Raw genomic sequence first — 21186 nt, 5'->3', positions numbered from 1 at the left:
CTCTGCGAGGGGCTGCGGGCGGGGAGAAGCCCTCCCTGCCGCGAGCCGCCTGGCTCCTGCGGCCGGCGTGGGCCGAGGCCGAGCGAACCGGGGTTTCGCTTGCGTTTCGGGCCGTGCGGACCCTCGGGGCGGCGGCAGAGCTGGAGAGCCGGGCACACCTCGGGCACGTGCTCGGCGTGAAGCCGGCAGCCCTTGTGCCGCGTCCCCCTGCTCTCTGGGCCTTTCCCGCGCATCAGTGGGAAGTCGGAGAGCGCTGCAGCGCCTTCGCCTCAGCCTCGACTTTGCGAAGCCCCGGTGGCCGGGCGCCCGCTGCCCCGAGGGGCCGCGCAGGCTTCGGCGCGGGGAAGCGGCTGCCGCGGCGCCCGTCCGGGGCTTTCCGTGCCGCCCGCCGGGGATCACCATGGCCGGTGTGATTTCACGCAGAGGCACGGAGCCGCCTGCCCGGACGGGGAAAAGCCTCGGTGGCGTCTGAATCTCGCTGGGTGAGGGCGAGCTCTGCTCGTTTCACCTGCAGGAGGCAGGCAGGGAGGATTTTCCAGCTGAAACCCTTGTTTTTCCCTGAACCAGGCGCCCTGCAGGTGTGAAACGGCGGAGGCCGGGGCGAGGAGAGGGCGTTCCAGGGTTCGGTAGCGGGTTTTGCCTTTCTGACCGGCTGCCCCAGCGCGCGTCAGGGCGGTAGGAGTGAGACACATGAGAGCGCAGCGACTTGGCAGGGCCGCCAGATGCTGCATCGCCCTGTCTTTCACCAGCGGCCGGGGTCCCCCCTGCTCCTCCAAGCCTCCCTCAAGCCTGGAAACAGGAAAGGCTGCGGATCGGCCAGGGAGGCTTTACCTGAGCCGAAGCAAAGCCAGGCGTTGGGGCACCCCTGTGCCGACACCGCACAGTGCCCTGGAGCCGCACGGTGAGCGCGAGGCCAGAGTGCGGCCGGGCCAGGCAGGAGCAGGTGGGTACCGCTGCATTTGCCATGAGCCGCAGCCCCCGGAAAAGGCCCGGCTGAGGCAGCACTGCCGGCCCCGAGCCCCAGAGCTGCAGCAGGTGATGTGCAAAAAGCTGAAAAGTGCACCTGGTAATGCCGGGAAGCAGCAAAGGCAGCCGCTGCGGCTGCGCTGGGCCCGGTTGTTCGGGGGGCTGAGGGAAAGATAAAATCCTAGAGTAACTCAGGTCAAGGAGGACCTCTGGAAAACCAGCTTCAGGCAGCTCAGAATTACTGCAAATACTTGGTAGTGAAAACCAAATGCAACCTCTGCACGTCACGCTGACCGCTCCTCGCTCTTCTCTGCCCAGCGGTCATGCTTTCAAAGTGCTTTGGGGGCAATCCCGTGTGGGTTTGGCGCGAGAGCTGGCCGCGAGCCGCCAGGCCGTGGGCGAGGCCAGCAAAGACGGCGTCCCGCTCCACATGGAGCGGCTCTGCTTTTCCCCCCAAACAGAAATAGGAATTCCCTTTATGAAGAGGAAGCAGCAACAATTTTTCTATTTGCAGCAGATTGCAAAGGCAGTAAATGCTGATTCTTCCAGAGCCAGCCATGGGTTAAGTCCATTATAAAATTAAAACAGATGGAACACAATTTCACTTACATTACAAAAAAGGACAGGAACCATCTGCAATAAGATTTAGCATTGCAAAGCTATTGTTATCACGTTACCATTAAAACCTTTGATGAAGGGTTTTCTTTTCTTTCACAAACTTGTTCGCATGAAACAAATGTTTTATTTATCCATCTTCCTTAGACAATCATGTTTTATTTAAAAAGATGACATCTCTCAAAGAGCCATCCCTTGGCTCTAGCAGAAGATGTAAAAACAAAGAAATGTTGTAAAACTCCACCTTCGAACCATTAGTGGCTTAGACGGGGCGGACGTAGCAAAAGGAGAATTCCCCATCCATTTCTGCTTAAAAAAACCCAGCACATTTCTGCGTATTTGGGGACAATGCCTGATACTCAAAATAGATAATTAATGAGATAATGGGATACTGCATGTCACCTCCTGTCCAATGGGATTATCTGATGGCTAATTATGGACAGATTGTGATTAATGTGATTATGGATTGGATATTAATCTGATTCTGGGTTGATCTAGTTATGTTTTAGTCTGCTCCAAATGGTTAATTGAATCCAAGATAATAGAAATGCAGCTTGCACCAGATTTTGCCACATCAGTTGATGAAGTATCTTTTGATCTGGGTGGGTTGCAAACAATAAATTATTTACAGCTGTTGAGAAAATGACTCTTCCTTAGAATGTAGTCATTCATTTTATTTTCGCGAGCCTTTGAAAACAAAATCAATATCCTTTTTAAAAGGAGATGTTGACAAAAGAAAGGCACGTACTTAACTCACAAACAAATGTGACGAAACGAGGCAGCGGTTAACCCGGTGGCCCGCGCCTGGTGAGGCACTCGGATCGCTCTGCGGTGCTTCGGGCACGACTGCTGGGAGCAGCAGGGGCCGGAGCGTCGCGGGGAAGAGGCCCGGCTCCGCGGAGGCAGCGTTGCACAAGAGCTGCTGCCAGCCCCGCCAGCGACGGAGCATCGGCCCCGGCGAGGCGGCGCGGCGAGAGCTTCCCAGCTTTCCCCTCGGGCTGAGGAGGGCTCGGAAAGTTCTCGGCCGCCGAGAGGACTCGCAGGATCCTCTGCTCTGGCCTCCTTCACACCCTTTTTTCCCCTCCCATCCACACCAATCCATTAATTTCTGGCCGGCCTCAGTTGTGTCCCAGAGAGGCAGCTGCCCCCCCTCCCGTGCTGAGCTGTCCTACTCGCTGACTGCTCTCACTCTAACAGCAAATTAAGCGTGTATTTTAGGGTCGACCACCCGCCACTGGGTCTCGCGGTGCCGTGGCCCGCTGGATGCAGCAGCAGGTGCACGCAAGGCCCGGAGACGCCGCCTGGGAAGGCCTGCTCTGCTCTTCACCCCCCTGGGAAGCTCCTCGTTCGGGCACTCGATTTCCCCGGGACACTGGCGAGGTGTCCGGGCCCGGCAGCATCCAGGCGCTCCTCCAACCTGGCTGCTCATACGGGGCTCTGAGATAAGGAGTTCAAAGCAAACAGGTCCCAAAACACTGAAAACAGAGGCCTGTTGAGGCTGCTGCCTTCAGCACAGAAGTGTTATTTACTGAGCTGAAATCGGAGTGAAAAAGCCACGGGCACAACTTTCCCCAAAGTGCTCGCAGGCGGGAAAAGGGCCGTTCCCAGGGGTGCTTACACGCACCGGCTGCTCTCGCCATCGCGGGGAAGCCCCGGGAGCACGGACAGGGAACAGAGCGGCATCCACCTTCCTCTCCAGCGCTGCCACGCAGGTGGCAAAAAGCAGCCACCTGTTTAAAAAATAATGGCGCTGTAACCTGGCAGCCAGTGGTACCCACACCTCCCGCTAGCTGCGAGGCGAGCGGTGCACGTCAGGATGGGCTGCTGCTTCCTTGTCTCCTTGTCGTTCGATTGGCACATGGAAATGAGTTGCATGTGGGAAGGGTTTTTAAGGAAGGGGGAACACCTGCTGGTGGTGGGGGTTTGTGGGTTGGGTGTAGGTGAGAGGGCAGGAGTCTGGTCCTGGTCCTGGTCCTGGTCCTGGTCCTGGTCCTGGTCCTGGTCCTGGTCCTGGTCCTGGTCCTGGTCCTGGTCCTGGTCCTGGTCCTGGTCCTGGTCCTGGTCCTGGTCCTGGTCCTGGTCCTGGTCCTGGTCCTGGTCCTGGTCCTGGTCCTGGTCCTGGTCCTGGTCCTGGTCCTGGTCCTGGTCCTGGTCCTGGTCCTGGTCCTGGTCCTGGTCCTGGTCCTGGTCCTGTCTTTCTGCTGTTGCCAGCTCTGGAAAAGCAGCTACTGGCCTTGTCCCCCTTCAAAGGGGAGCAGGAGGCCCAGTGAGAGGCCCTGTCTGCTCCGAGGTGCGTGGGTGGGCTGCCGAAGGGTAACCGGGGTGCAGCCCCAGCACTGCTGGGTGGTGCCTCGTTATAAAGGTGTCTAAGTGCTGGCTATGCAGGGATGCGTTTTGAGAGGGTGGGAAGTCAGAAGGGTTTTGGGGAGAAAGGTCTCAGCTTGTGTTGATGTTTCTGTGTTTCTCACAGGAAAAGTGGTGGTGGCAGCGGGAAGGGCTGAGCTGAGGGAACAAGGGTCACTTGGGGCAGCGTCCCGGGGCTCCCCAGTGGCTGCGGGCATGGCAAGGTGCAGAACTGGGTGCAAAATGCTCCAGCAGCAGTGGTTTCTCTAGTTGCCCCTGCCGGTGCTGTGGGAGTTGAGGTGGGTTTTCCTGGTTTTCTCCTCCTGCAGCTCCTTCCCATCTTGCTGCTGGGGTGGTGGGGATGGCCTGCCCAGTTCAGAAGGTCCCAGTGATCAGAAAGCAGGTTCCAGTTGCTTTAATGTTATTGGATTTTGACAGATTAGGAGGTGAATCCTTTTGTGCGTTGGGGAAGCTTCCCAAATGCGGCTCTTTTAATTGATCTGACTCTGCTGTCCCCGGGGAGGTTGCGGGAGCTGTAAGCTGAGGATGGCCCATGCCAGAGAGGACCATCGCAGCTGTAATAAAAAGAAATTCCTCCCGCTCCCTAAATCCCTTAGTCATGAGGCTGCATTAGCTGGATTCCATATGTTGTAATTAGGAATGATGTATTTTAAGGGAGCCAAAATCTGATTCTGATGGAGACATGATTACATATTTGCAATGGTCCTGGTTTCATTTTCCACTGTGGCTTTTGCAGAGATACCAAAGACACCAACACAGCCACCTGCTCTCATTAGCAGCAGTATTTTTAAAATTTTGAGTAATCTGTGTTACTGATTTCTTCCCCTGCCCCCTTCCCATAGTGTGAAAAAATGTAATTCCCTTTCAGATGCAGAAATTGGGTCAGCAGATCCTAATGAAATAATCCTGGATAACAATGCACTGTACAAGGATCTGCTTCCACTAATTAATGACTAATTTTCCTTCCCCCCAAAAAAGTAATATTCTCTGCCTGCAGTGGATGGTGAGTCCACCTTCAGTGGCACCTGTGGGTTTTGTGTTTTACTGTTCCTAACATTGTCATGCCTTAAGTGGGAAGGTCAAATAGAAAAAAGCTTTTTGTCACAGTTCAGCTAATATGGATCATGCTGATATAATCCCTACCTGATTACAGTTATAAGCTCCTAAAACACTAGCCATAAGTGATAAAGACTTCCTTTGTGCTTCAGGGTGTAATCCGCATCAAGCCAGTTTCAATAAAGATTATGTGCAGCTGAAGTGTTACTGAGGTTTTAAACCAAAATTATAAACAGAAAATACAATAAAAAGCCTGTCATTTTCTGGATTAATGACATTTCACATTGAAATCTGGCCTAAAGAGTGGCAGTGTCACTTTGTTCATCAAAATATGCCATATGCTATTAAACCAGATACATAGTGAAGGGATCAACTTATTCTGAGCTGTGATGCAATTAGGTCAGTTTTGATAGGGTGGCTAATTTTTCTTACGGCCTGAGGTATTAAAAAAAAAAAAAGAGGAATTTGTTTATTTTTGTTTGTGCTTTTGTTTTTTTTAGGTGTATATGGATTGTTTCTTTTTATTAAAGATTTAATTCCCATGAGATAGGCCTTCTACTCCTGCATGCTGGAAGCTCATTTTTGGAGCTTACAATAGGATTATGAAATTGTGTGCCATGTTTTAATGAGTAAAACATTAATTAAGAAAGAAATAATAGCCAAACTGAGGATGCTCAGGATGCTCTTATTTTGTACCCTTATTTTGCTTTTTGTCACTTTTTCTTTTCTTGGATTACTTATGGTGTAGATTCATACAGTGTATGAAATTCCACATCACTCGGAGTTGCGCTGCACCTCAAACATCTCCCAAATTAGTGGCAAAGAGCTGCTTCAACTGTTTATACCTCTCTCCAACCTGTCTCAGGACCCTGAGACTTCAGCAAAATCATTCTTCTCATCTTCATGACAACATTTTTTAATCGGGTCATTTTCTTAATCCAGGAGGTGCACGGGCAGCCCCAAAGGGTCTTTCTGCTGCCCTCGTTTTGGGGAGGGGCTGAAGGGCCCAGCCAGGCAGAAGTCGGAGCAGCCCCGGGCTGCTGCGATCCCTGCGAGTGGGCTCGGCCCGAAGGGGGCTTCCCACCTCCCTTAGCTCTCCCCCCCTCAGCCCTCCTCTCACCAGACCTCGAGAGTTTAGTCAGCGCTCCGGGGCCAGGAAATCGGAACATGCAGCGCAGCTGCTATTTTTGATTATAGAGGCCTATGAGGTTTGAGACAAAGTAAATCGAGTGTTGGGGTGCTTGCGTTGCTGGACCTGGCTGTATTTTACTGTAGGACGGTAGTACTTCTTGGTATCTGAGGTGGAAGTCATGTGGCAGAGTAACTTCCAGAGGTGAGCCTGTGCCAAGGCAGCGGCAATGCTGAAGGGTGTTTTGATCAATCTGCCTTTTGCTTTTCCATACGGTGCCTTAGAAACACAGCGGTAGAACACATTGCTGACAAGCTGCAGGTCCCCACTTACGCTGGGAAGAACAGCCCAAAGGCCGTATCTGTTCAGGGTTTTTTCCCTCTAAATCGCTTCACGATGAGAAGAAAGAAACCACATTTGTGGCTTGCTATCCAGTGATTTTTGGGACACAGAGTCACAAATCCACGTGCTCTTGGTGCTCCTGGACTGATGGATTGGTAACGCAAGCGCGGCGGCTGCTGCTAGTTTCTCCAGGATACCAGTATTTTTGGAGAGCCCTAGCGCCTAGTTTAGTGGTGAATTTGGTCTGAAACACTAGCTTGGTTTATTTTAAATGCAGCTCCTTGCCACCAGGGAAAAATCCGAAGGTATGGAATAACTTGGATTCCCGCAGGATCCAGCATGCCTGACGGTCTCTCGGGAAACGTCGCGGTCGCTGAGGATGACGGCGAGTCTTTCGCCGTGCAAGAAGCCGCCTTCGCTGCTTCCCGGGAACGGCTGCTTCGGGCGCCGGCGCTGCAGGCCGCCCGGGAGCACTCGTCCCTTCTTTTTTCCCTCGCCCCCAACCATCTGGGGCCGGAGGAGGCCGCCGCGCCGCCGAGCGGGTGCCGCAACGAGCGCGCCAACGGCCGCAACGGCCCCGAGCCCGGGCGGTGCTCAGCGCGGCGCGCCCCGCCGCGCGCGGCGCTCCCCATTGGCCGGCCGCTCCGGCCAATGAGGCCGCGGGGGCGGTGGGCTGGCGGCGCGGCTCTCGCGAGAGCGGCGCTGGGCCGAGCGCGGCGCGCGGCGGGGCTCGGGGCGGGAGGGGCCGGAGCGCGAGGCGGCGGCGAGCGGCAGCATGTTCCGGGCGGTTGGGGTGCAGCGCGTGAGGCGGGCGGTGAGTGCGGGCGGCGGCCGCGGGGAGGGCGGGGGGTGCGGCGGGGGAGGGGGCCGCAGCCTGCCCGGCGGCGTCTCGGGAGGGGCAGCGGGGTCCCCCCCCGCCGGGGGCGGCCCGCTGCACCGCGCCGCGGCCCGGGGCGCCTGGGGGCGGTTGGGCCTCGCCCTTCCCCCCGCTGCGGGGGGCCCGTTCCGAGTGGGGCAAAGGGGGCGGGGCCGGGCGCGGCGGGGGCGGGGCCGGGCGGCAGCCCCGCCCCCGCGGGGGCCGTGGCGCAGGTGGCGCCTGCCCCCGCCTCGGCGGAGCTGCGGCCGCGGGCCCGAGCGGGGCGGCCGCGGGCCCGAGCGGGGCCGCCGCCGGCCTCCTGCGCCGGTCGGCGCGGCCCGGTTGCAGGCAGCGCTCCGGAGGGCTGAGGCGCTCCCTTACGGCTGCGAACCGCTGCTGCCGCTCGTTCTCAGTAGAAGCTGCGTATGGCTGCGCCTCGGTCCGGGGAGAAGCTTTGCGGGCTCTGCGAGGTTAATGCAGCGTTCCCGGGTGGTGCGCGCTCTGCTGCGCAGAAATGCGGTTGCATTAGCCGCGGTGATCTCTGGACTGAAGCACGAGTTGAGCACACGTGGCGTTACAGGCCTGACCTTCGCGTTGCGCAGCTGGGGCAGTGCTGGGCCTTGGGAAGGCATTTGCTGCTCAGTGTGTCATGGCATGTATGTTACCATATTTAACAACTGGGTGAACTCAAGGTTACCTGGTGCAGATGATTCCTGAAGTCTGCTTGAATATCTGTTGAATCTCAGAGCATGCACTAGGGCAGGCCCCCCCACCCCCCCCAAATCAGCAAATAAATGCTGGGCCGGTCACTGAAACTCTGTGTAAATACACTGAAACTCTGTGTAAATAGCCCTTCTGCAATGGTTTTAAATCTCTCAAATTTCTTTTTGAGATCTCAAAGACTTTTACACGTACATATTCTGTAGAGCTGTAAAATAGTAATTATGGATATCTTAACCAATTTCAGGTACTAAGAATGGTTTAAAATAAGAGCAAAGGTAGACCAGGACATACTGATGTGATTTATCTAAAAATTAGAACTATTGTAATTGTGAGCACCGTATTAGTTATTGCTGGGTTACAGACTTTCCAGACTCTCTAGCAAGGTAGTCTTTATGATCTTCAGAGCTCTTAGCACTCACATTATCTCACTGCTGTGTAAACAATAATTTGCTCTCATGATCACTTCACGGTTCAGTTTTGCGCAATGGAAGCATGAAGCCAGCTCTTTGTTTTTCAGCCATATGCATCTAAATTTATAAATTTATGAAATAAAACTAAACAAACATTGTGTGCATTGTCAGTGTAAAGATAACAACGTAGTCTGCAAGAGAAGTGAAGCAATTTTCTGTTCGGCACTGCTAAAGCTTCTGTTGCAGTACCGCATCAGGTTCAGGGTGTTGCAGTTCAAGAGCAAATAGTCTAGAGAAAAACAACAGGACATGTGAGATCCGTAAAGGATGAGCAACAAGGAAAGGTTGGGGTTGCATAACTTAAGACTGAGGAGGGATATCAATCTGCAAATACACAAAAAAAATTGGTGCAGAGAAAGCAATAAGCTGTTTCTTTACTGCATGTGCAATTAAATAACAATAGTCTTAAACTGAAAGAAAGCAATTTAAGATAGCTAGGAAGACTAGCTAGACTTTAAGAAATCCTTTCTAGTAGAAAGTAAATTTTTGGAATAGGTTGCCTAGGAATCTTCATCACTAACAACAAACTAGACAGATGTGTTCGAAATAACATATATACGGTTGCTTATGTTCTGATGGAGGATAAGTTTGTATAAGCTTGTGAGGTCCCTTCCAAACTCACAGTGGTATGAAAGTTATGATCATCAGAATTGTTTTGCAGACTTTCAGTTAAGGGGCATTTTCAGGTCACCAATTCCTCCCTCTATGAAACAACAAGCAGATAAAGAATAGAGAATTTTAAGTGAATATATTGTATTTTCTATCAGATATGTAAGTCTCCATCTTTTTCCCTGTTCACAAGTTTTTTTTTTCTCATATGACATTGCACAGCAGTTTTAAGCCAATGACACAGCAGCTGTCATTGTAGGTAGATGTCATACCATTGCCCTTGCAGCTGTCATTCTTGTGTTGAACTTAGACCTTGTGCTAAGGGCATTTCTGAAGAGCAAGTAGTGTTAGTCTTGGCTGTCGCAAGACATAAACGAATCTCTTGGTCTCCCTGTATTCTACCCCCATACGCCCTCAAAAAAAGAAAACAGTGAGAGATTGAGGGACATTGTGGCTCTCTGTTTCTTAAGAAAACTATTTTGCTTTGCATAATATTTCAGGGTTCTGTTGTTGTTTTAAAGGTCCGGATGGAATAAGATTTGCTTTTGTTTCTGCAATATGGTTTTTATTGTGCAAGAAATGCTTTAGGGTTGGCTTCCCATTAAATGAAATAATAGGAATCTTCGTATGAAGCTAGTTGAGATCTTCAGGTGAAAGGCAGCTTAACAATAAGCTTTTCTTTTTTGGTTTGTGGTGTAGTATTTTAGTTTTCTTATTGTATAGCAGCTTTTGAATAAAGATAAATGTTGCTTATTTAATTTTTAGTGACATTGAGCAGATACACTCATTCTGTCTTCAGAACTTTTTTGGGGGGACCCAGTTTTCACAGATGTTGAGTTTTTCGTTTCCTGTTGAATTGTCCAGAACTCTCAATTTCTTGCTATGTCTGAAAATAGTGGATTTTATTTAAATCTTTCTTGTATCTATGATACATGTGTGGGGGGTTGTTTTTTGTTTTTGTTTTTAGCTTGAGATAATTCAGATAAATAGGTTTGATAGTCTGAAACACACCAACAAACTATGACCTTACTCAGAAACTATTGGGCTATCTCAGTAGTCCTTTATTATCATTGATAGGCTCAAACTATTAATTTTTTTTATATGTATTTATTTATCTTGAGTTCACTTTCAACAGTGTTATCTGTATTTAAAACCAACTTTGTTATGATTTGTATTAACAGTTTGCATGGGACATGTCTGGAAAAGTTTCTTCTGGATTACACCTTTCTTTTGCTGCTTCTCTAATTCCTTTGTAATTACAAGTCTTATTATGCTTCCTTAATAAATCTTTTTGTAAGTATCTTCTTAATTTCTTTTGCTTTTCTTTGTTGTAGTTATAGCTACATCTTTTCTGTTCAGATGTCTGTAGTGTTGTTTTTCTAGTTACTATTTCTTGAAGTTAAATAGCTGTCTTAGACATCTTTTGTAGCCAGACCTTTACAGAGACTCTAAGAGAAATACACTTTTTTGCCAGAGCTCCCTCCTCTCCTTTGTCTTTCCAAATATGTTTTATATTTTTAAACGTTGCAGCTATAAAACTGTTATTATTAAAATTAGGCATTATTTTGTTGTATAGGAACCGCGCCGTTATCTTTAATAATACCCAAATCCTAGTCCCAGGAGTCAGTTCTTGGGAATTTTGCCCAGTGATAACAGGTCTTTATGAGATGCAAAATTCCTATTAAGCAGTTTTAAAATTTTAATTGATTGCCAGTTTGCTTTTACAGCTGCGAAAATCAACTTTAGACCTTCCTTTGTGGATCTACTTGTAAGATGCTTTTGCCCTGTGTATTGCTACTTGGTTTTACTTCCTGAAACTTCTCTTGGTTCCTCTGATGAGGTTGGGAGGCAAACTCCAGTTTCCTGGGTGCAGTTTCTAAACAGCTTATTTTATTTTCATGCATATTTGGAGCAGGAGGACATGCAGGCTGCACCTGCTGGAGCTCTTGCATTTCTTTAGAAGACTTTTTGGCCCACCGCATCTTTTGTTGTGGTGTCTGCCACGTATATTGCTTGTGGAGCCAGTCTCATAATTCCTGCACTGCAAAGGGTGTCCTTGAACGGGAGATAGGCTGCAGCGCTACAGAGACAGTTGACACCTGTCTGCTCACCAGCCTTATCAAGCAGCCATGAAAGATTTTCGGATACTTCGGGGTTTTCTGGCTGTTAATTCCCGTGTGCTGGGCATACTGCCAGCGCGCTGCACAGGTGATCCATCCACGTGCTGAAAGACCAGCACACATTCTGTTTGCGTTGGAGTTGCTGTGGGGAGCGGATACCTGTGCAAACTGAATGAGGACTTTGGGTGTGCGTTGTGTTGGCCTTATTAAATGTGGGTTCATCTGTACATGTGGACTGGGCATGTCCAGATTCCTAAGGTTTGCTCCGGACAATAGCAGTGAATAGTCTCAGTTATTTTATTGGAGGTCTAGAAATCCTGGGCATATGCTTGAGGTTTTCACATTCTGCTTGGAAAGCGTTCCTGGGTTTCTTAGGTGGAGAGCAAAAAGATGCTTTGAGGAAACCTGAGAAGATAGATTCAGCGAATCCTGTGGTACTTCCTCAGTGGCTTAAGTGTTGTATACTGCACATCTAGGAAAGGTTGATCTCACCAGTTTTTAGCCATCTGGCAGTCAGAGGCCAGGTTTGCTCTACAGTAAATGGGGGAATAGTGAAAACTCCAGACGAGTTTCCTTCCTAGGTGTTTATTTTAGTGTAGACTGAATCACCGTCTGGAGTTTCCTCAAGAGAGGAAATGTAGATGTTTCGCTTGTACGGGGAACATAGATGCCTAGCATAGATTTATATCTAAAGCTAGGTGAAATAAATTCCTGTTCTACTGGTTGTTGTCACATGTTTTCATTGCTTATGAGAAGGCACTTAATTGCGCTAGTTTACAGGGTGTTTAATTGTGATGGATTTCTTTGGATAGCTTGATTTTCTAGAGCCTCATTTTCACCAGACGCTTTCTACAGCACAAGGACCGAGTGCTGTTGCCTCTCCAGCATTGTTATTAGTAGCTTCGTTGTTCGGTGTGTGTTATTCCTTGTGCCTTTTATCCTTGAGGCCAGGTGATTAGATTCGTGCTCAGCCTTCCTGTTTTATGTATGGTTGAAACTAGCCATCCTGCCCAAGTACAGGTGCAGAAATTGCATCGGCAAAATAATTGCCCGTGCCTGCTTGCATGCAGCTGGAGAAGTTCCTTCACTGAAATAGCTGCCTGTCCTGTTCAGTGACTGCCTCACTGCGGAGTCTCAGTTTTCCGGATCACTGGCTAAATTAGCCTCTGGTTTGACTGCAGAATATTTATTGTCACAAGCTAAGCTTTCAGTTCAATCTTGTTTTGGTTTTATTTATTTATTTTTAATGATTTTACATGTTTAAGTATACTAAAATTCAGAATCACCTAGGAATGTTGTTTGGTCTTCCAGAATTTTTACCCAAGACTTAGAATGAGAATTCTATTTATTTTTAAGTCTGTTCTTAACTTCGTGTTCAGAGGCATAGCGTGGGTAGGCATAAAGTGACCTTCCAGTGCGTAGTTCCCACAAAGTTAGAATGTGGGATTATCAGTTTAGAAATAAAGTCTAGTTTCTGTTGTAATAACCAGTGTGCTCAAGAAACATCCATTACTCTTACTCTTTCTGGCTAAAAAAGAAATAATTTCTGAGTTTATTCTAGAACCAGTTGACAGAGTGATGTAGAGCTCTTCTGGTGGTGCAGTACTTATTTAGGGAAGAGATCATAATATAGTCAGAATTAAGTGTGTGTTTAAAATGCGTGCTTCTTAGAGCCAAGCCAGGCTCTTATTAAAGAAGTCTTTAGAGAGTCTGCAGCTCCCTTTGGAAATTTGAAAACTTCAAAATCTTCCAGGAGAGTGGCCCGCTTTACCCTGTGACAGGAATATAAATCACTGAAAAGTGGGCTTTTTGCCACAAAAGCATGGATTTATTCTTCAAACGGTGACTAAAATCTCATAACTCTTATTGCAAATGATGTATGAAACATAATCAAAAATATGGTGTCTGATCTATATTGGCAATAAATAGTTTGTTACTGGCAATTGGCTTCAAACGATCTCAGAATCTTTAATCATAACAAGTAGCCTTACGCATATAAGATGAAATGCAAAGTGCTTTTACAAGAACCCTTATGGTTTTAAGCAAGATGACAAATTGTGGTCCTGATTCTCTAAAGACTTATCTTTGTATTTATATTTTTACACTGTGATTAGTTCCGCAGAAGTCCTTGGGTTTGCTTTCTCTGTGTGGAGTTTAGCGTGTTGGCAGGCTTTGCATGGTCAAAGCCTATATCCAAATTTTAGCTTCTCAGATTTTCTGAAGGTATTTTTTGTAGTTTAAGTGGTGGGTAAGTGCATATTTGGGGTGAGGGGAAATGGAGCCAGAATATATGTTTAAAAAAGTAATATTTGAGTGTGCAGTCTTTAGTGTCGTGTTAATATTAGTGGCTTGGTCACGTTCAAGAATATATTTTGTTTTCCAGGTTAGAACTCTTGTTACATTGATGGTAACTCAAGTTTTGATTTAGGCTTTGTGTAGGATAAACAAAGTCTGGAAGAGTAATATTCCCTGCCCTACCATTTCCCCATCCTGGTGCTAGTTTTGGAGAAATAACAGTTTTTCCCAGATTCACCTGAGAATTAGAGAAGAAAGTGTTAGAGCTTAGAATACTGTGGTTTTGCTTCATTGTAATTCTTCACTTTTTTATTTTTCAATTTTTGCTTTAGGAGTTAAAGTCTGTGTGTGGAGGGTGAATTGGTCAAAATGATTATTTAAGCAGCTGTATTAAATTGTGGTGGTATACTATGGGGGGTGAAAAGGTTTTCACGTTTTAGAGGAAAATGGATTATCTTAAAATTAAACCTGACACTGTTCAACAGGTTTTGTTACTGTGTTTTTGGACTGTGAGCCCTTGTTACTTAATTATCTTCCTGCCACTACATACAACTTTGCCTTTATAAATAACTAATTAAAAAAGTGAGTTCTGTAGCTAGATTTTGGCTAAAGCCTATAGAAGAAGAAAAAAAAAAGGCAAGTAAATACTTATTTCCTACCCTTGATTTCCTTGTGCCTTAGACTCGCTTTTTTCCTCTTGTGGATTTCATTCCATAACCATCTAAAATCTTATATTTATGTTCCTGTTAAGTTATGCCCATTCTGTAAGATACTTAGTTAAGTTGACCAGCTGAGCTTGAATATGATCTGTTCAAATGTTTTTTTTAAATACTGTTCAGTAGTTTCCTATGAATGTTATAGTTTAACAGCAATATGTTACAGATATGCGCAATCAAGCAGGTTTATACTTTTTTTAACACTTTGTGTATTCTAGCTACTTAATAAAATATCTAAGTTTACTCAATTTTGTTTGACAGCACTGGTTGACAATTTTGCGTATAGAAAACTTTCTGTAAAGCATTGGATGCTCTAAGGAACAGTTTTTTACCTAAATGCTAATTATCAAACCCGGCTTTCTCTCTCTGTCTTTCTTTAAAGGCATCATCGCTGCTCCGGCGGTTTCAGAGTACGCTAGTCATAGCAGAACACAACAATGAGTCTCTTACGCCCATTACACTAAACGTGATCACTGCGGCAAAACGTCTCGGAGGGGAAGTTTCTTGTTTAGTAGCTGGTACCAGCTGTGACAAGGTAGGAAATCCTGTTTTCATATGAATGAAATAATGAATGCAGTCAAATGATATGTGATAGCATCTTGGTCAGCCTGGAAAATAATCTCTAGTGAAGAGGAACTGTGCCAGGAATTGCTAATCCACAGGAAATGTCCTGCACTTGAACTGTTTCTTTTCTAAAGTGAAAATGTGGTATAGATTTCATTTAACAAGTGTGAATATCAATGTAAGTTGTTAAAAGCTTAAAAAAGCAAACAAATTTTTATAAGGCTAAAGGGCAATTAACTTTTAAAACAAGTATTTTCCTGTAACGTTTGAAAGAGGAAATATTGCAGTGCTAAGCAAGTGGGAAGAAACTTTCCCTGTTGAAATGGAAACCAGCAGAAATGGCACGTCGCAGTGACAAACAGAACTTCGGAGCATCTCGCTTTTACTTGTCAGCTGCTAGCAGCATAGTGAGAGTATGTTTGCAGCCTAAAAGTCTGAAATCACTGTTTCTTGACTTTATTATGTAGCTCACGTCTGAAATAGGAGTTGCTTGTACCTTAGCTATTGGCCTTGCTTTAGTCTAAATTTTGTTACATTCAAAATCTAGAGGCTATGTATCCTTCAGCACACTAGTGTCACTCCTATGCCAGGATGATGTAGGCTCGTGTGAACAGTAATAGTGATGATAACTAAGCCTAATATTTATCTTTATTATCATTATTATTATTTATAGGATTTATAAATTATTCTTCTGAAAGTGATATGTAGTATCTCACGTGGAAGGCATACTCATGGCAGCTAATTTATCTGTAGCTGTAGAAACCTCACTGGCTATTGAAGATTGAGTCTAAACTGAGACCCAGGTGTTCAAGGTTGAGACCGGAAGCAAATATCTATCTAGTTCCAGATGGTAATAAAATCTTGGATTTTGCCTGAAATGTCTGTCTTTGGGTTGCCTTATTCTTTTGTACTTGTACAATGGAAAAGCGATTGCAAATTTTTTTTATTTGTTTTTTGATAGTAAGTACGTTGTGTCTATTGGGCAATGTATGTCATCCTGGGGAAAAGTACCTCACAGAAAGTGAAGGTTTTTTTTGTTTTAAGCTTCTTTGTAAGAATCTCTATGGGTAGAACTAAGCAGCCAGTCACTCAAACATATTTTGCAGCAGCTGTTTTGGAATGTTTGTTTGTTTCCTCTTGCTAATTTCTGAGTGTAAAACTGATACTCGGCAAACTCCATAGAGCTGTGCTAGGTCTGGGACGATGCATGTGGTCTCCAGACATTGCTGTCAGTCCTCTTCTCTCTGATCTGCAACAACCCTTTTATCATTTAAACTTCACTTCTTCAAATTTAAAGGGAAAAAAATGGCATAAATATAGAATTGGAAATATGCATCGCATTAGTAGGCAAAGAGTCAGTTGCAAACAAAGGATTTCTGCTAAAATTTGCCCAAAGATTGTAACATCACTGTACATTTTTATTTGCATTGTATGTTCACGTGGTAGATAGTTACTGATTTTAAAGAAATTGGGTTTAGTTTCTTGATTATATCAGAATACTCAGCAATAATCTTCAAGTGTGATTGTTATTGGCTGTTGTAATAAATCATAGGATTATCGTGGAATCCTGCATATAGAAGGCAAGCTTTCTTATGTTTGATTTACTTTGTAATTTTCTTATTCGCAAAATGCATTTGTATTACCCTGTAAAGAGCTGTGCTGGGAGTCAGAAGGTACACGTTTTGTTCTGTCAGATTTGTTTTGATTTTGGAAAATACGTACTTTTGTGTTCCACTTTTACATAATCTGTAGACTGTGAGGTCTTTGCAGCAGGGACTATCTCTTGTTACTTGTTTAGGGTGCTTGCCACCACGGAGCTCTAATTTTAGCTGGAGCCTCCAGATGCTGCTATAATATAAATTAATAATAATACATTTGTAATCATAGGTAGCACAAGAAGTGAGCAAAGTGCAGGGTGTTGCAAAAGTTCTAGTGGCTCAGCACGATGTATACAAAGGATTTCTACCAGGTGAGAGTTGTTCTTACCTATCTATTGACAAAATAAGTGGTATTTATACTTGTGATCGAAAATATAAATAAGTTAGTTGTAAATCATGAGCAATATATTTTTATCCTCAGAGGAGCTGACTCCCTTGATTTTGGAAACTCAAAAACAATTTAATTACACACACATTTGCGCTGGAGCATCTGCCTTTGGGAAGGTAAGCAGTTGAAAAGTGCATCAAAAATTTCTTGTAGAAAAAGAGACAGAGACACTGTTGCATGTGTGAGTGTGAATCAAATGCCTGAGGGAGGGTTTTCAGATCAACCACAGACAATGTGGAGTTTTCAAAAAATATTACAATAGTTCACTTAAGAGTTGTCATTAGTTAGAAACACTGATTAACTTTTGAATTTTATTGTGGACTGACTTGGACAAGTTAGAATTAAAGAAAGGAGCAGTTTAAAAAAAGTATTTATTTGTAACCAGTTAGTCCTATGTAACCAAAACAAAATGTATAAAATATATAACACAAAATAGATTGAGAGATCTGAAAGCATGATGAAAATTGTAAGGAAAAATACAGTAAACGAAGATGAAAACATATGAAGCTAGCTGCTCCACCTTACCTGCCTTCTAGATTGCTGTATGGTTTGCATGTTGAAATGAAAGTGCACAGGTCTGTTGAGGCAATCTTTTGGGGGGTGGGAGGGATTCTATCTACAGTGTAGGTAGTGTAGATTGAAATATCTTAAAAATATGTATAAATAACATAGATCCAACTCCTAGCCAAGATGTTTTTTAATGAAAATACAATTTTTCAAAACTTGTTTTTTAAGGAGCATGTTTTTAAGCATGTGGAGTTCTTCAATACTAAAAACAATGTCATGGTGCAGCTAAACAAGACAAAAAAGAGTACTTTAGAAATCTGCCAGTGTGGGGTGAATAATGACATCAGCCTTTCGTCCTGCTACTTTCACTGTCAAGCAATATCAATCCTTATACTCATAATTTTCCTAAGAGAAATCTTTACATGCTTTAAGTCTTACTCAGATTTTTGTTTTTTCTTCCCCCCCCTTTTTTTTTTTTTTATCTGCAGTGGCTTAGTAAAGATTGCTAGCTTTTGCTTTAAGGTTTCCAGAGTTGAGCAGTGCTTTTCTAGAGGAGTGAATCAGTGACTATTTGCATAGTTGAGTGTTGTTTAATATGAGTAAAAGTTCCAGAACTGGGCCCTTTGTGTTGTACCAGATTAGAAGAATTAATTTCTTAATGCTTTATGTTGTTCTTTTTACCCTCCTCCCATTCCCAAAGGTGCTAAGTAATTTTCTAAAGTCAATTTCAGAATAGGCGAATATATATTTTAATCATAATTTTAAAATATGTTTTGGTTTTTCTTGGGAGGGTGCAGGTTTTTTTCTCCTGTTGTCTCTGGTAACTAGCTTCCAAAAATACTACTTTTCTTGAAGGGCTGTTGTAAGAACCCAGCAATCCATAATTGTCAATTTTCTGAGTAAATAGCATCTATATTCAGTTTTAAACTATTGAAGCAAATAAGCTTTCTAATTTAAGATATTGCATTAAGGGTTTACTTACTGTAAGTCTCATAAAATTTCTAATGTTATTACAGTAATGGGTTTTTATTTGGCTGCTAAAGCTACATGAGTAGCCCCACAGTACCCTCACAGTTGTGTGTGCCTTTTCACTCACAGACAACTTTATATGAAGTGAAAATCAGGACAGCAAATGTTTCTTTGCTTAAAATTGCTTGTAAATTTTAACTCATTTAAATTTGCTTGTAAATTTTAACTTATTTCCTTTGCATTTCCTCATGTTCAGTGTATCAGCCTTTACTTTTCTAACTTTTCGCCTTTAATTTTTAGAATCTTATTCCCAGAGTGGCAGCTAAACTCAGTGTTGCTCCTATTTCTGACATTATTGAAATTAAGTCACCAGACACTTTTGTGAGAACTATCTATGCAGGTGAGTGATCAGAAAAAGTATGTGGTATTTGTGCAATAAAGGACCCAATACTGATAACTTCTACAGAATTCTGTTATTAGAACCTGGGAATATGTTAGGAATTTTCACCTTACGATCTACAGTGCTGTGGTTCATAAAAATGAAACATGGGGGTGGACGTGACGTTCCATGTGTGAGAACACAAGCAATACCAGCAACTTTGGTATTGTAGGATTTCAGTTAGAAACCAGATCAGTCGTTTTAATTAATAGAATTCGGCAACATCCTTTATACATATTGCATTTCTTTGTTAATGCACTTCTGATCAGATTTTGTAAAACGTAAGACATTAAGTTAATTGTCTGACTTTATTTAATATGGCAAGCATTAGTTCTGATTTAAGATACCACAGGGTTATTTTTCCTAATTATGAAGACACTGAACTGATTATTTATAATTTTTAATGGACTTGATTTGTAATTCTTTTTTTCAGTCTAGTTTTTCTAATGCTTCTCTGACCCAGTGTTTTAATTTAGATATGCACTCATTAGCTTGTGTTTCTTAATTTTGTTGTACAAGATTTTTCTTCCACCAACATGCTATTATATTTTGAGTTACATTACCAGAATGTGGTTGACTTGTGTTGCTTTTTTAAGTTACTTCCCCATAATTCACAAACTTCAAGATGACTTTGTTTATGAGTAGCTGATATTTCAGCATTTTTCTCTTTACCGTTCCCTGCAGCTCCAACTTTAAATGACTACCTTTTATAGTTCAGATTATTGGGGGAAAAAAAGAAAGAAAAAGAAAAGCTCCGCAGATATTTGGAGTAGGTTTCCTTGTCTTCTACTCTGCTGAAGTCTTGCAACAGGATAAAAGATCCACTTTGAATTGTATACCCTTTTTGTGTTTAAGAAGATACTTCCAGAAAGTTTTTTTTTCTTCTGAAATTTAGAAGTTCATTAATGAGGGAAGATTTGAATGCAACTCTATCCCTTAAAAAAGAGAGAACTGTTAAAATGCCTTAGAAACATTGAGATAAAAAGTAAATAAAAATATTTATTATCTGTGTTGTTTAAGTGCCAGAGTTTCCAGTTCTGGGCATCTAAAACTGCAATTTTGGGAAGTAACTTTCTGAATGTTATCTCTTCTAGCAGAAGTACTAATATATTTCTAATACTAATTTTATTTCATGGAAAAAATAATATGTCTAATGTTAACTTTATCTTTTATAAAAACATAATTTCTTTTTGTTTTTTGTTTTTGTTTTTTGTTTTTTTTAGGAAATATTGTTTGCACTGTGAAATGTGAGGAAAACGTTAAAGTATTTTCTGTACGGGGAACTTCTTTTGAGGCTGCACCAGTAAGTGGTGGTAGTGCCAGTTTAGAAAAGGGTGAGCATGTGTTTTGGTACTTTCCCATTTTGTGCAATAGTTACTTTTGCTCAACGCATGCTGATGTTTTGCAGAAGTATTTGTCAAAGCAAACCAGTTGTCATAACCGTTGCTTTCTGCCCGTAATACCCAGGCTTGCACTTTTTAGTGATGCCCGGTAAGGGAAGATTCTCTGCTCACTTCCTGCCTTCTCTGTGACCAGAGACGGAGATTCTCTGCGCTGAAACCTCTGCCTGTTTCACTTGCTGCTTAAACGTCTGCTACAGCAATCCTGAGACTTTTCCATCTTTAAAGTTATGGCTGCTGTTTAAATAGCCAGTTTGGTTTTCAAAGCAAAACTGGGCACAAGTAGCAGTGGCTGGCTATCCACGGGTTTGGTTTAATCAATCATATTTCAATTGAGATAGTTTGTTACAGCGTCAAGCTAAATTAGTAGCAGTTTAAATTGGTTTGAGAACACTCGGTCATTGTTTTCTATCAGTTTTAACTAAATCCATTTAAATTATTATTTTAATGAAGCCACTACGGCTTTGATTACAGAGAAATCCATAGTCACCTCTGCTCTTTCTCTGTTTGGGGCTATTTATGACTGTGCTGTAAATCCAGCAGAGGGAATCATTAGCATCCAGCTGTGTGTCCGGCACCTCACCCTCCCATTCCTCCTGTTTTTCTGGGAGGCTCAGTAGCTGCCCCTGAGCCCTTCTGTACTGTGGAAGTTAGGAAACTCTCCATAGCTGGCTTGACTGCCTGTCTTAATAAGAACCACACTTACGCTGGGTTGATAGCAATATATTACTTATACTACTGACTTTCATTTTAGCGCAGTCTGATGTGCAAAATTGAAATCGTTCATAAAACTTTCTTTTCTTGTACGACAGTCTAAAAAAGTACAATTAATGAGAGAGGCTTGTAACTCGGAGCCATAGAGCAATTATTGATAGTAGTTAAAAGGTCATGGTAGAATTGGTTCTAGAATGAACTTTTGTATTAAGTTAAAGCTCAAATTTAAAAGGCTGAAAATACATGCTTTACCTTTTTTTCTTTTTTTTCTTTTTTTTTTTTTATT

The 21186-nt window shown here is 43.9% G+C and overlaps 1 protein-coding gene across 2 annotated transcripts in view; it reads left to right on the top strand.

Moving 5' to 3' along the window:
• The first annotated feature begins 7185 nt into the window (after positions 1–7185).
• Positions 7186–21186, top strand: part of ETFA (electron transfer flavoprotein subunit alpha) — a 34893-nt gene continuing 20892 nt past the window's right edge. Inside the window, exons 1-6 of one of the 2 annotated variants that reach the window (XM_067305421.1) lie at positions 7186–7286; positions 14644–14796; positions 16713–16794; positions 16905–16987; positions 18648–18747; positions 20010–20120. In XM_067305421.1, coding sequence (XP_067161522.1) covers positions 7248–7286; positions 14644–14796; positions 16713–16794; positions 16905–16987; positions 18648–18747; positions 20010–20120 — 568 coding nt within the window. In that variant the 5' untranslated portion in view covers positions 7186–7247. Of the gene's footprint in view, positions 7287–7738; positions 7985–14643; positions 14797–16712; positions 16795–16904; positions 16988–18647; positions 18748–20009; positions 20121–21186 lie in introns of those variants that run through there. The other variant, XM_067305420.1, reaches the window with a different exon arrangement.

The sequence above is a fragment of the Apteryx mantelli genome, chromosome 15 (assembly GCF_036417845.1).
Source record: "Apteryx mantelli isolate bAptMan1 chromosome 15, bAptMan1.hap1, whole genome shotgun sequence".
Taxonomy (NCBI): Eukaryota; Metazoa; Chordata; class Aves; order Apterygiformes; family Apterygidae; genus Apteryx; species Apteryx mantelli.
Note: the sequence above shows the minus strand (reverse complement) of the source record. Positions and strands in the feature narration are given on the sequence as shown.